Source organism: Eleutherodactylus coqui, chromosome 5 (assembly GCF_035609145.1).
Source record: "Eleutherodactylus coqui strain aEleCoq1 chromosome 5, aEleCoq1.hap1, whole genome shotgun sequence".
NCBI lineage: Eukaryota > Metazoa > Chordata > Amphibia > Anura > Eleutherodactylidae > Eleutherodactylus > Eleutherodactylus coqui.
This window is the reverse complement of record NC_089841.1, coordinates 55678080-55691412: the sequence shown is the minus strand read 5'-3', so window position 1 is coordinate 55691412 and position 13333 is coordinate 55678080. Positions and strand designations below refer to the sequence as shown.

The following is a 13333-nucleotide window of genomic DNA, read 5'->3' as shown; positions in this document are numbered from 1 at the left end:
TACTGCCGCTGATCTAATGGGTCTGTGTGCAGTCAGTTGCCAATACAGACGTGAAAATCACCAGTGTGAAGATCTTACTATAGTGAATCCTCCGGATTAGTGTCTGTCCTGCCTCAGAATGGTTAGATATGGTTGTAGATGATGAGCATGATATCTTTTTAGTTTGATGAATAACCTGCTGTATGTGGAGGGGTTCTCTATGGCCTTCAGTCCCGATGAGATCTGTGCTCGGCACACAGGCAGGAATATAACGCTGTTGTCTCTCAGCCCGCTGTAGATGGAGAGATCCCCAAGGAAGAGAAGGACAAGTACCAGGAGGAGTTTGACAACTTCCAACAAGAGCTGGAAAAGAGGAAAGATGAATACAATAAAGACCACCCAGAGCTCAAGGAGCCCCAAGGCATGTATACACCAGCGCTGATTTACGCTAGGCATAGTCCTCATTGCACTCTAACCATTGAATGCGTGTTTGAGCCATTCGTCATTACTGGTTCACATTCGAACCGAGAAGTGTGTTTGCCATGCTGCAGAAATTTGCAGGGTTGAAGGAAGATCAGATATAGCAGTGCCTATCGTCTAATACAGACACCTGCAACTATCCGGCCCTTGCATGGCCCCAGTGGTTAAACCATGCTTTCACCATCCATCTGCTGGAGCAGGAGCGCACACCACTCCAATAGCATCACATTCCTCGCTCCTGATAATCAGGAAGTAATGTCCCATTTAGACGGAGCGACAGTCGTCTAAACACATGCACAGGCACTGACGTCGATGCTAAGGTCGTTGCAGAGCGTTTAGACAGGTAGAGAACACCGCTGGATTTTAGTTTAGCTTTGAACATTCTATGTAGAGAGATGAGCAGGGAGCATTTACACGCAGCAAGGATCCCGCAAAGTTTGTTATGCTGATTGAAAGTCAGTGTGAACTAGAAGTAAACCACTTTTTTGCATGTACAGGGGGCGATTATCGCTCAGTTACGTTTGTTTCAAAGAATTGTGAGCGATAATAGTCTCTTGTTAATGGCCCTTAACTGTAGAGTGGTATTAAATGGGTTTTCTGAAACTTAAAAGGGATTTTCCAGGCAGTTTTTATTGATAACCTGTCCTCTGGATAGATCATGGATAGTTGATCAGTTTAGGTTCGCTTCTCAGGATCTAGACCTATCAGCTGTTTATACGTTCGTTCGCTGTCACTGGAAAAACACACGGGACGAGTGAAGGCAGATGGCTCCGACCTCTCTATAGTGGCAAGTGCTGGTAATTGCATCTGCAGCTTCCAGTAAAAACAAATGCCAAAAACTACACAGACCTTACCTGCTTCCGCTCCGAACCTAGTGTGTTGTGTCACTGATACCCAGTGCCCGAACAGCTGATTGGTCGGGCTCTTGAGTGGCAGACCCCAGCCAATCGGCTACTGAAGACCTATCCAGAGAATACATCCCCAATAGAAATAACCTGGAAAACACCTTTTAAATATTGATTGACTAGCTGAGGGTTTGACTCCCAGCACCCCACTGATCATCTGACACAGCCACAACTATCAGATGGCAGCTGTGGCCTCTTCTTCAGGCCTGTGATGTTACTTTCACTGGTTGCAAGAACTTTCTGAAATTCAGTCCCATTCAAGTGAAGAGGTTTGAGCTGCAGTGCCAGGGACCACCACTACACAATGTATGGCACTGTCCCTGGTATACAATGAAGGGGCCACAGACCCCTCAAACAGCTGATTGGCAGGGGTGCTAGGAGTCAGACTCCCACTGATCTGATATTGATTCTTCTTTTGGGTATGAGGGGCTACTGTTTCTCCTGAAATGGTGGCACTTTTGCACATATATTATGTCTGGCATTGCAGTTTAGTTTCTTTCACTTGAGATGCAATACCACATGCAGGCCATGGACAGACATGGTGCCGTTTCTGGACAAACCCTTCCACCCATGAAGGGGGCATAAAATGGCTATTATTGTTGCAGGGTAGTGTGCCCATGTCTTCCATGATTGTGCAAAAAAAAAAAGATTTCTTTAAAGTCTTGGCCTAATTTTTTTTTTCTTTCTCTGGTGCTGTAGTGGATGACATGTTCGAGTCTGTAAATGATCGGGAGCTCAGGCAGATCTTTGAAGGCCAGAACCGTATTCATCTTGAAATAAAGCAGCTGAACCGGCAGCTGGACATGATCCTGGATGAGCAGCGGAGATATGTCAACGCAGTTACCGAAGAGATGGCCAGGAGGCCGGCAGGCGATGGAACCGTCCAGCAGGTAGAGTGTCTTCTCATTAATGGTCTTCCTATAGCATCAATATATTGGGCAACACTTTACAATCAGGGGGAACATGAAGAGACACAAATCAGACATTACATGTTCTATAAAACCAGTCACCTAATTGAACAATAGCGGCGAGTGTCCATGTAGATGGGCGGGGGGGAACGTCATCTTAATAGCATTTCCTAGGACTATTACAACAAAGTATCATCCAGGTAGAATCTGTCTGAAAACTCCTTATAACCTCCCATTCTTAAGCTCCATTTATGATCCTTCCAGGGTTCTCAACAGCAACTCGAAAATTTACTCAGCGGTCAGAGGGAAGTTTTCAAGCATGTCAGTGAAATGAGGTAAGGGACTTATTACCTGTGTTTTGTTTTTTTTTTTCCCTCTTAAAGGGGTCGTACCAGGATCAGAGTTTTTCCCTATCCACAGGATAGGGAATAATTTTCTGATTGTGAGTGCCACACTGCTAAGACTCTTGGCAATCTCGAACGGCGGTCCCGTGTCCCCTTATACTTATCACTCTGGGGTCGAATGTTCCCCCACAATTACGTCAGAATGAATAAGGCGCTGGCCAAGCATGCGCACTTAGTACTCCATTTATTTCAGTGGGGCTGATGTCATAAAGTGGGGTCCTCTGCTCCAAACCCACTTCTATGACCCAGAACAGGTATTACAGGATGTGAATGGCTGTCCTGTAATACAACATTTGTCCTGCAGTGGAGTACTTGAATATCCACGGCTTACCGCAGAAAATCAGCTGATTGATGGGTTGCTGAGAGCAGGACCTGAGGCAATCAGCTGTTTGCCCCAGGCCCCACATTCGAATAGAAGTTGTGCATCTTGTGTCACAATCCCCTTTAACTTAATAGACGCCAGAATTAATTTAATTCTACTTTTATATGTATTGCATACACTCACTGTCAAGAGTGAAGCACCTAGACGGAGTTGTCAGTTTGCTGCAAAACTCTGCATGCCGTTACATCTCGGGTAGATATCCAATGAATAGAGTCATGGTGTGATTAGATGAGGCCCTAAAAGTGGTGCCCCCCCCCCCCCCCCCCGGCCTATAAGAGGCTCTCGGAGGCTCCTTGTGTGTAGTGACCTCTTCTTCCACTTGTGTAGAGCTCGTTGACCACTAGACGCCTCTACAACGCAGAGAAGAGATGTCACCCCGTTACCAGAGTCTGAGAGGGGCGCATTATTGGGATGTGAGAAGCTGGATAGTCATATCAATGAATTGTCCCCCACCGGCCGTTCTGACCAGATTGGTAGGAGGTGTTGGGCCCAGCCGATGTGTGAGGGCACACAAGGTGACCGGGCTCAGGACCCCAGACAGACCACCAGTAGAGAGGAGCATCTGATCAGACTGTTAGAAGGTGTTGGACCATAAGATGCGTGAGGGCACACAAGGTGAATGGGCTCAGGACGCCCCCTACAGACCACCAGTAGAGAGGAGCGTCTGACTAGACTGTTAGGAGGTGTTGAGACCAGTGGGTGTGTGAGGGCACACAAGGTGACCGGGCTTAGGACCCCCGACAGACCACCAGTAGAGAGGATCGTCTGACCGGACTGTTAGGAGGTGTTGAGACCAGTGGGTGTGTGAGGGCACACAAGGTGAACGGGCTTAGGACCCCTTGACAGACAACCGGGAGTGTCTGATCATCCGACAACCACAAGCAGCTCAGTTTTGTTGTCCGCTATCCAGAGATAAGTGGCGCCATCGTTACATCCCTGTGTCTGTCGGAACCATTTCTAGGCACTTGGTTGAGGAACACTCAGTTTCACAGTACTCATTACATGTACTACTTTGACACCCACCATCATCTCTGTTGCCTCCATTTGCCATGGTGTAGTGAACAACGAAACTGGACTGCTATGAAGTGCAACCAGATTGTCTTCAGCAATGAATCCAGGTTTAATTTGTGCGCTGACGACAGCCATATTTGTGTCTGGAATCCTGCTTTGCTGTGGAGCGGCACCCTGCCCCCACTTTTGGTGTGATGGCCTGAGGGGAATCGCATACGACAGTCGGTCACCCCTAGTAGCCGTACGAGGAGCAATGAAAGCTCAGTGATATATTCAGGGTATCCTGCAGCCACATGCGTTCCTCTCATGGCGGCTTCCAGCAGGATAATGCTCGGCCGCACACACAAGGGGGTCACAGGAATGTCCCAAAACATTGTCACACTTCCCTGGCTGCCCAGTCGCTAGATTTATCACCAATAGAACATGTATGCGACCATCTGGGACACCATCTATGACAGCGTACGAGTTTGCACGATCTAGAGGCTCAGTTAGAGCAAATGTGGAGAGATATGCCGCAGGATACCATGCAGAACCTGTATGCCTCCATGCCCGCCCGTACCACATCTTGTATCCAAGGAAGAGGCGGTACAACAGAGTACTAGAGCCTCCATGCATCCCGTATCAAATCTTGTATCCAAGCTAGAGGCGGTACAACTGGGTACTAGAGCCTCCCTTCAAGTGTTCCATTTAGCGCAATAAACTATCCTAGTGTTCTGATATTGTAATCCCTTACACATATAAAGTTTCATTGGATTCCGACAACTTGTTTTAGGTGCTAGTTTAGTTTTTTTTGGACACTGAGTGTAATAAGTACTATAGTGGTTTTCTTTATAAGTTGTCCTGTTCCATTCAAGAGTTTATTTAGGACTGGAAAAACATGGCTGCTTCCTTTCACATCAGTCCACAGGTTATGTCTAGTATTGCCGTTAAGTCAAACTCAACAGATCTAAGCTGCAATATCAGAATCCACTCCTCTAAAATATAAAGGCCGGTCCATGGACATCACACATCCCTGTAATAACCTACACCATCCTATCAAAAATAATTGGACAACTGAGCAAGAATCAAGTGGTATTTGTTTCCATATGGTAATACCTAGTGGGGCTACTTTGGGTCTAATGACATCGGATACTCTCTACTAAAGTCTGATACTTCAGCTGGTATTTCCCTCCATTCATTCTGTAAACATCTGGCAAGTTCTCTCATATTTTCTGATCCGATTTTCCAGTTCACCCCAGAGATGTTCAGTAGGTTCAGGTTGGGACTCTGTGCAGCCAGTCCAACCGTGGGACAGCCATATCCTCAAGCCAATGTAAAACAGCGTTACCTTTGTGACAAGGCGCGTTGTCTTGTTGGAAGTATGGCTGACCGTTCCCAAAGTATTACCACATTGTCGGCAGCACTTTATTGTCTAGGATGTCAGGGTACACCTCCGTGTTCGTGGTTCTTGTCGCTACAACCAACGTACTGAGACCATGCCACGTAAAACATCCCAAGACCATAAGAGAACCAAATACCTCCATCTGGTGTGAAGGTATAGTACCACGATTCTTCACTCCATAGATTATTCTTCCGCTGCTCAACTGTCCAATGCCACACTCCTTGCGCTATTGTACACGATACATCTTCTCTGAGAGAACTTGCCAGACATTTGACACCAAGAGGTTTCTTGTTCAGGTGTCCAATTAATTTTTTAGTGTAGTGTATTTAGACATTTGCATGGACCAGATAGGGCAAGCAATGTGCAGGGTCCATGGAGATTGGGCAAAACATAGGCAAATGCTGTCTTATGTGAATTGCGACACGGTTTCTTAAGTGCAACATACCTACAACCATGTGAATTAAGCGTAGGGATTAGAGATGAGCGAGTATACTTGCTAAGGCACATTACTCAAGCGAGTAGTGCCTTAGCCGAGTATCTCCCCGCTCGTCTCTAAAGATTCGTGGGCCAGCGGGGGAGAGCGGGGAGGAACAGAGGGAAAGAGAGATCTCCCCTCCGTTCCTCCCTGCTCTCCCCCGCCGCTCTCCGCCACTCCCCGAATCTTTACTCGAGCGAGTAGTGCCTTAGCTGAGTATCTCCCCGCTCGTCTCTAATGTGCCTTTAGTGAGTATACTCGCTCATCTCTAGTAGGGATGAAACCTAATGATGCGACTGGATGCATGCAGCCAAACCATGCCCACCTATGGTGATCACTGGTAAGTAACCATTTGCCGGTCTAGTTTGGCTGCATGCATCTAGTCACACCATGGGTTCTCTATCTGGGAAATTCCATAATGGCAAGTATGGCTTCACCATTGACTCCAAGTATCCCCGTACCCCACACCCATTATTTCCCCTTAGGACAAGTGTCCACAGTAATATATTCTGTATAACGGCACTAGGCTTGTCCGTATGCTTCCATTGGCCGCTGTTGTCACTATGTAGGTCAGATGGACTCTGAAGATTATCATAGTTTTGTTTTCCAGCGCAGCTTTTGCTTTAATAATTCTTTCCAAATCTTTATTCCAAGTGAGTAAATTAGATTTACCAGTTAAGGTCTCTTATTTAATATTTCCTCTAAACTCTCCTTAATGTGCTCCGGCCAGATTAGAATGGTGTTTCTGGGCATCTTTGGAGAAAACAGAAGATAAATGAGCATCCGCTTATGTGTGCTGCTCATATTCGTGGAGTAATTTTCTTGTACAGATTGGTGGATTTCTTCTGCATGTTTTGATGCGTCGCTTAAGATTTAATAATAGCAGTTAATATCTAATATGCTTCTCTGAGGATTTACGTCTTACAGCTAAATCCTAGCATGAAGCCTATTGCCAATTTCAACATGTAAATGTCGTCTAAGCTTCATGCGCATATTGATTTCACCTCTGAACTGACTTGAACTTTTTTTTGTTAATCTTTATTTGCTGATTGCACTGAAATACCCTTAGTTTACAACTGGACAACCCCGTAAAAATTACAATCAGGTGCGCCTGTACACCAGGCTTATTTCTTCACCAAGCAGACAGCTCCATTCTCACTGCACTGGCCAGGCTTTATATTTCAGGCAAAGCTCCTATTGGAATGAATAGAAACTCTGCCTGTAGTACCAAGCCCGGCCACTGCAGTGAGAATGGAGCTGTCTACTTCCTGCAGAAATCTGCTCGTTGCATGAGGGACATCAGCCCTGAGAACAACTGCTCAGCGGGGATCCTACCGCTCTACCATGGATGACCTATCCTGAAGATAGGCCTTTAATCGTTTACAACTGAACAACCCCTTTAATGCAATGTTAAAGCGTACCTGAGTTCAACAAGTTTTCTTAAATGCACCAGGTTCTTCTTACTCTCATTTGTTGCTGTTTGCACCTTGTTTCATATCTGTAAGTTCTGACTTTCACAGGGTCTTCCCAAATTTTTTTTGTTCTGCTGGTATCTAACCACTTTCAGGCAGGGGACCTAGTATTCTATCAGTAGTTTCCTGTACTGTACTTCCTTGCCGTTAATTCCCATGCTGCATTGCACTTTGGTCTAATCAGCAGTATCGGAATGCCCGCCTCTCTGCTTTCCCTGGACAATTTAGGCAGTCAAATAGTTAGTAAACCCACTATAATTTGTGTGTAAGTTGCACACACACCCACACGCTGTGACCACAGAAGAGGCAGAGACTCTGGAGATCCTTATCACAGTGTCTGCAGATCTGTAAGCCTGCAGCTTCTAAGTGCATGAGAGCTGTCTGTTAAAATGGCCCTGCCCCCTGTTGCTATGGAAATGTCCTTGTTACCACTGAAGCTCTGTACTTAACGACGTGTGGATTGCAGAGAAGTTGGAAGGGAGACCCCTAATGGCAGCCACCTCAAACGTTATTTACAGTGGTAAAGCAACATTTTCAATGCAAGTATATTAATGAAATGTGACTTAACCCAAGCTAGTAGAGGAGCAGATGTCTGATATGTTAGTGCTCCTTTAAGATGAATGCATTGGAGGTAAAGGGGTTAAATAAATTAAAATTATCTCCTATCCTGTGGATGTGATTGGTGGGGGTCCAACAACTGGAACCCCCTCTGATCGCTAGAAAGGGATTTCCTATGTGCCTCCTATTCGCCATTGGATGGAGCAACTTCCAAACATGTGCCTTTCCCCTCCATTCATCTCTATGGGACTGCCGAAGAGAAGCAGACTGCAGCGATCAGACACTCCCATGGAGCAGATGCTTGCATGCTCCTCCGCTGCTCCAGTCATATGTGGGCTATCGGATCTCATGATCGGTGGTGGTCTCAGAGGTCAGACCCCCTACTGATCAGACGCTTATCCCCTATCCACAGGATTGAGGATAAGTTTAAATCTTGGGATAACTTGGGATCTTAAAGGGGTGTTCCAGGACCTTTTTTTTTTTTTTTAAATTCTACTTATGACCAACAGGTCATCAATAAATGATCAGCAGGGATCCGCTGCTCTGATCAGCTGATTCCCAGGGCTGCTGTCCCTGTGCATGAAGTAGAAAGTGCTGACCATAGTACAGCGGCCCGGACTCGGTATTGCAGACGCAGTCCTCATTGAATCCATTGGAAGCTGCGCTGCAGTACCAACCCGGTCCGCTGCGCTGTGGCCGGTGCTTCTTGCCCTGACCACAGTGGCATCGGGAATCAGCTGATCGGCAGGGATCCCAGCAGCGGGTCCTTGCTAATTACCTATTGATTACCTGTCTTTTTTTTTTAAGTCTGAATAGTCCTTTTTAAACGAGGTGCGCTGCTGTCAAAGGAATTGCCTAAAGGACCCTCGCTTCGGGTGATCTGTGGAGGTCCCAGAGGTCGTCTTACAGTGGAGGACATCATCTTGTGACTTTGCCTTTGTCCTTTTTAGTGTACCACTGATTTCCTTTTGTTTACCACCTTGTTGTTACAGCGAATAAGCGTCTCCGGACTAAATTCCGTTACTGGGGATATTTTTTTTTCGCTCTTTTGTGTCTTTTGCCAGAAGTAGAAAAGGGATTAAAAAAAATCCTCCTCATGATAAATATTCCCGTTACAGACCTTAATCTTCTTTACAGCAAAAAACCGTAGCATAACAGGACGGCTGAGTGATACAAGCATATTGATTAAGCAGCATGTTTGTGCGCGCTGATCCGATCACGTTACAGATCTGTGTAAACGGCCGCCACCGAGGCACAGCCTGGAGTTTAATTTGATTTTTTTTTTTTTTTTTTTTTTTCTTCTTCTTCTATAGTAACAGGGGGGGAAAAACCAGGACTACAATGTTCCAGCGCTGGAGGAGCACATATGGGAAATGAGTTTGTCTTATGTTCAATGTAATCTTGGACCTTAGCCCTAAATCTTTCCTTATCCTTAAGCCTCTTCATTTCTTGCACAACTGTATTAATTTCTTTTGGAAAGCTTTGCTTTTCTCAACGGGATGCGTCTCTCTTAGAACTACTTCATTCCTTTTGTGTAGGAGCCCTTTCTCCCAAACACCAGTGAACCTTACATTGTATCCAACCACTATATGGAAATTTAGTAACATAAATGGAATGATCCCTTCATTAAAGCCCCCGACCCTTTCATGATTGGAGCTTCCCTGTATGGATATTCTCCCCGTGACCCCGGAGTGCAACATAAAATCCCGTGACAAGTTTTCCGTGGATCAGTTTCAGTGTGAATCCACATTAGATGGGGAAATCAGCGATCAGAGCGACTTCCAACGAGGATGGGTCATTGGTACTAGACTAGCCGGGGCTAGGAGATAATTGCCAACTGTGGGGGAGGGGGGGCCTCTTGTAATGATGTAGAGAGTATACACAGAATGGTGTGATCGAAGAAAAACATCCAGCGAAAAGGGATCCTTGGGGCATAAACAATTTATCGTTGAAAGGAGTCAGAGGAGGAGGTCAAGAATTGTTCTGATGAATGCGTGGGGCAGTCAGGCAAATTGCAGCTGCTGGTGCCCCAGCTAACACGTCTGAATGCACAACTTTGCTGCTCCTTACACGGATGGGCTATAACAGCAGACAACCAATGCCATTGCTATGAGAAATAGAAAGGCGAGACACCAGTAGGCAAAATAATGCAAATATTGTATCACTGGGCAGCGGAAAAGCATCTCCTGGTCAGATGAATCCAGATTGCACCGTGCTGATGGGAGGTCAGGATTTGGCACAAGCAGCAGGAATTGATGACCCCTTCCTGTCAGGCTGGGGAAGGTGGGGAAGGTTTTCGCGGCACATTCTGGGTTCTCTGATATCTGTGAATGGGCCTTATGATGAATTGCTGTTGGTCTAAAGGCCAAAGAAGGTGGAACATGCTACTAGTGGGGGGTCTCTAATACATCAATCTATATGCATAGCATAAAAAAATGTGTTCTACAGGCACAGTAAATATATATGGACATGTATTGAGAAAAGTGCACAATGAAGGTTTTACGTAGAACTTGGTTAAGTTGTCAATGGATTAAAAGTCTGTTTTCTTATAGGAACTCTATGGGTGAAACTTTAAGGCTGGTCAGTGGGAATCCGCATGGAGGTGCTGCCGGCTACGAGAACACACAACACTTCAATGACATCAAAGAACATCTGCATCTGGTGAAGAGGGACATTGAGGCTCTAGTACAGAAGAACATGGTAACTTTCTATCTCATCACCATACCATTGACAGTTCTCTGCAGGCTTTCCTGCGCTCTTCCCCAACCTCTTACAAAAGTTCTTCCATAACTGTAGTGAATTGTAGGTATATAAAATCCTCTTCTGCATGTGCTTCTTATTTATTGTCTGTAGACAATCCTTGGGTTTTTCCAGTATCTCTTTTTTTTCTTGAGTAGTGCTCCAAAAGAGCAAGTTCTGGTAACTACTGACATAATATATTGTATGAAAGAGGACATGACTTATTATACTAAGAATAACATTTTTACTTCTAAATGCAATATCAAGTATTTGGGAAAATTGCCTAGAATTAGCTAAGTGGATTATTGCTAGGTAGGTTTATTGGCCTCAGACCATGGGCTCTCAATAATTTTATTCATATCTTATCATATTTATGTCCCGCCTTTCTTTTAAAGTATATCCCTCTTTTCCATAGCAGGAGTCAATTGACCTTCTCTCTGAATTCCCCTATTGTGGGGAAGGCCTCATCTAGCCAATGCTGAGCTATTCATTTTCTTGCAATGTATAGGAGTCTGGCTGCTGCTATCTGTTCTCGCTCCTCCACTGCTAGATCATTAACATATCCCAGAATGCATACTAATGGGGTAAAATCTAGGTTAATCCCATGTACAGCATTAATCAAAGACTGTACTTCGGAGCAGTATCTACTCCACTTTGGACAACGCTGCATCATGTGCATTAATCCTGCGGTGTGGGACTTGCAGCGTACGCACAGGGGATTCTCCCTTGCTCCTATGTTGTGTAAGAACACAGGAGTATATTATACCCCGTGTATGAAGTAGAATTGTGACAATCTGTCTCATTCACTTAGAGACAATTTGGGAGTCATTTGCGAAATTTCCTCCCCATGCAGGTCCTCGATTGGACCAATATCTGCCTCCCTCTGTCTTTGATCCAAAATTGTCCCCATTATAGTTTAGGTTCTCACCAACAAAAATAGGACATGTAATGTGCAATGTCCATGTAGGTCAGCAAGCAGATAGACTGGTGTTTGTCTGCTTTCTGATGTGAGTTACGCCCAGGTTTCTTAGGTGCATCTTGCATACAGCCATGTGCCTTTTGGCCTTTAGAGATGGTAATATGAAGCAGGATGGAGTTGTGCACAGCAGATCCATTTGGGTAAGCATCCAAGTCTTCAGGTAGTGCAGATCACACAGCTGCTGTGTGAATGTAGATGGGGAGAGGAGCAAACACATAGCAGTCTGCAGGAGGAGGGGGTAATCGCACAGGCCCTCTGCAATTGAATATTCACACAATCCTCAGCATCTCAGCAAAAGGGTGAAAAGATCCCTTATGGGCTGCAGAAGGAGAAATCTATCTGGGAATGATGCAAAAAGTTGCAATAATATATTTTAAAACATTTTTTCCTTGTCTCAGATGTTCATGGCCTTTACATGTGTTACTTTTTTCATGCATGATTAAACTGCTTAAAGTGGAGTCGCTGTGTACGTACATTACTTACCCTGAGTTTACCTGTATTATACTCCAGAGCTGCACTTACTATTCTGCTGCTTTTCATTGGAAACCTAGCAAAAATTGTCACCGGACACATTCAAAACAGCTTAGCTGAGCTCCTCTAAAGCAGAGGAAGCAGATAGTTGTATCTCCATCAGATTGCTGTACAGTGCCTGGTAGAAGGCCTAGATTACCCAAACTGCTGATCTCCAAACTGAGATCTTTGCCGGTATTGAACCAACAGGAAATCCTGGGAGATTTCCTCTCTGAAGCCTACACTGTTGTGCATGCAGCCTTGCAGTATAATTATGCTTTAAAATTTAACTCCCACATCGCATTCCGCGTGACCATATAACAATGTCAGTCGGTTTACCTTTTTGATTGTATTCTATAATCCAGCATTTTCTTCTTTCTTATAGCCATCCGAAAAACAGCGATGCCCTGAAGTTCCCGTTCCCTCGTGTCTATCGACAGTGCACTTCTTTATCTTTGTAGCTGTGCAGAGCGTATTATTCATCAGTTACATCATGTACAAGTGAGTCCTGCAGGTCCTCCTTGTAGATTTACTCTCCTCCTGGATAGAGTAATGCATCTGTAAATGTTCAGCACTTATTACACGGGTTATTCTATGACCGGCGTAACATTTTGAGAACTTTCGGCATTATTCAGTTGCTATTACTTAATGTTCAATCTGGGTTGGCTTTGTCCTTGTCAGTATTTAAAGGTGTTGTAGCACAATGTCATGCTATTCCCTTTCCATAGAATAGAGGATAACTTGCTGATGGGTGGAGGACTCCCTTGTCCTGCTCTCCTATCACTGCAGGGGTCACTAGTGGGTGTACGAGACCGATGCCTTATTCGGTTTCCTCCTTGCTGCGGGTATTGCCATAGCTCTGCAGTAAGACTGGGTTCCCACAGGACGGAAATCTCGCGGCTTGGCTGTACCGAAAAGCCGCAACATTTCCGCAGGAGAGCTGCAGCTTCAGAACCCGTAGCATTTCAACTCAGGTTTTGGAGCGGTTCAGCTGCCGGCATTCCGTTGCGACTTGCTCTCCCCATAGATAGCAGTGAGGCCGCAACGGGAAAAAAAAAGAATTGACATGCTGCGGCTGTCAATTCCGTGCCGCATCACCGGTTCCACCCGGCTTTGCCGCGACGGATTGGCCTCCCCATGTGGGCGAGAT

At 45.4% G+C, this 13333-nt stretch overlaps 1 protein-coding gene across 1 annotated transcript in view; it reads left to right on the top strand.

Annotated features, from left to right (window-relative positions):
- The window catches only part of LMAN1 (lectin, mannose binding 1), a 40052-nt gene that overhangs the window by 21803 nt on the left and 4916 nt on the right, over positions 1-13333 (top strand). The window contains exons 8-12 of the mRNA XM_066602550.1: positions 268-400; positions 2064-2254; positions 2537-2607; positions 10508-10655; positions 12569-12684. Coding sequence (XP_066458647.1) covers positions 268-400; positions 2064-2254; positions 2537-2607; positions 10508-10655; positions 12569-12684 — 659 coding nt within the window. The remainder of the gene's footprint in view (positions 1-267; positions 401-2063; positions 2255-2536; positions 2608-10507; positions 10656-12568; positions 12685-13333) is intronic.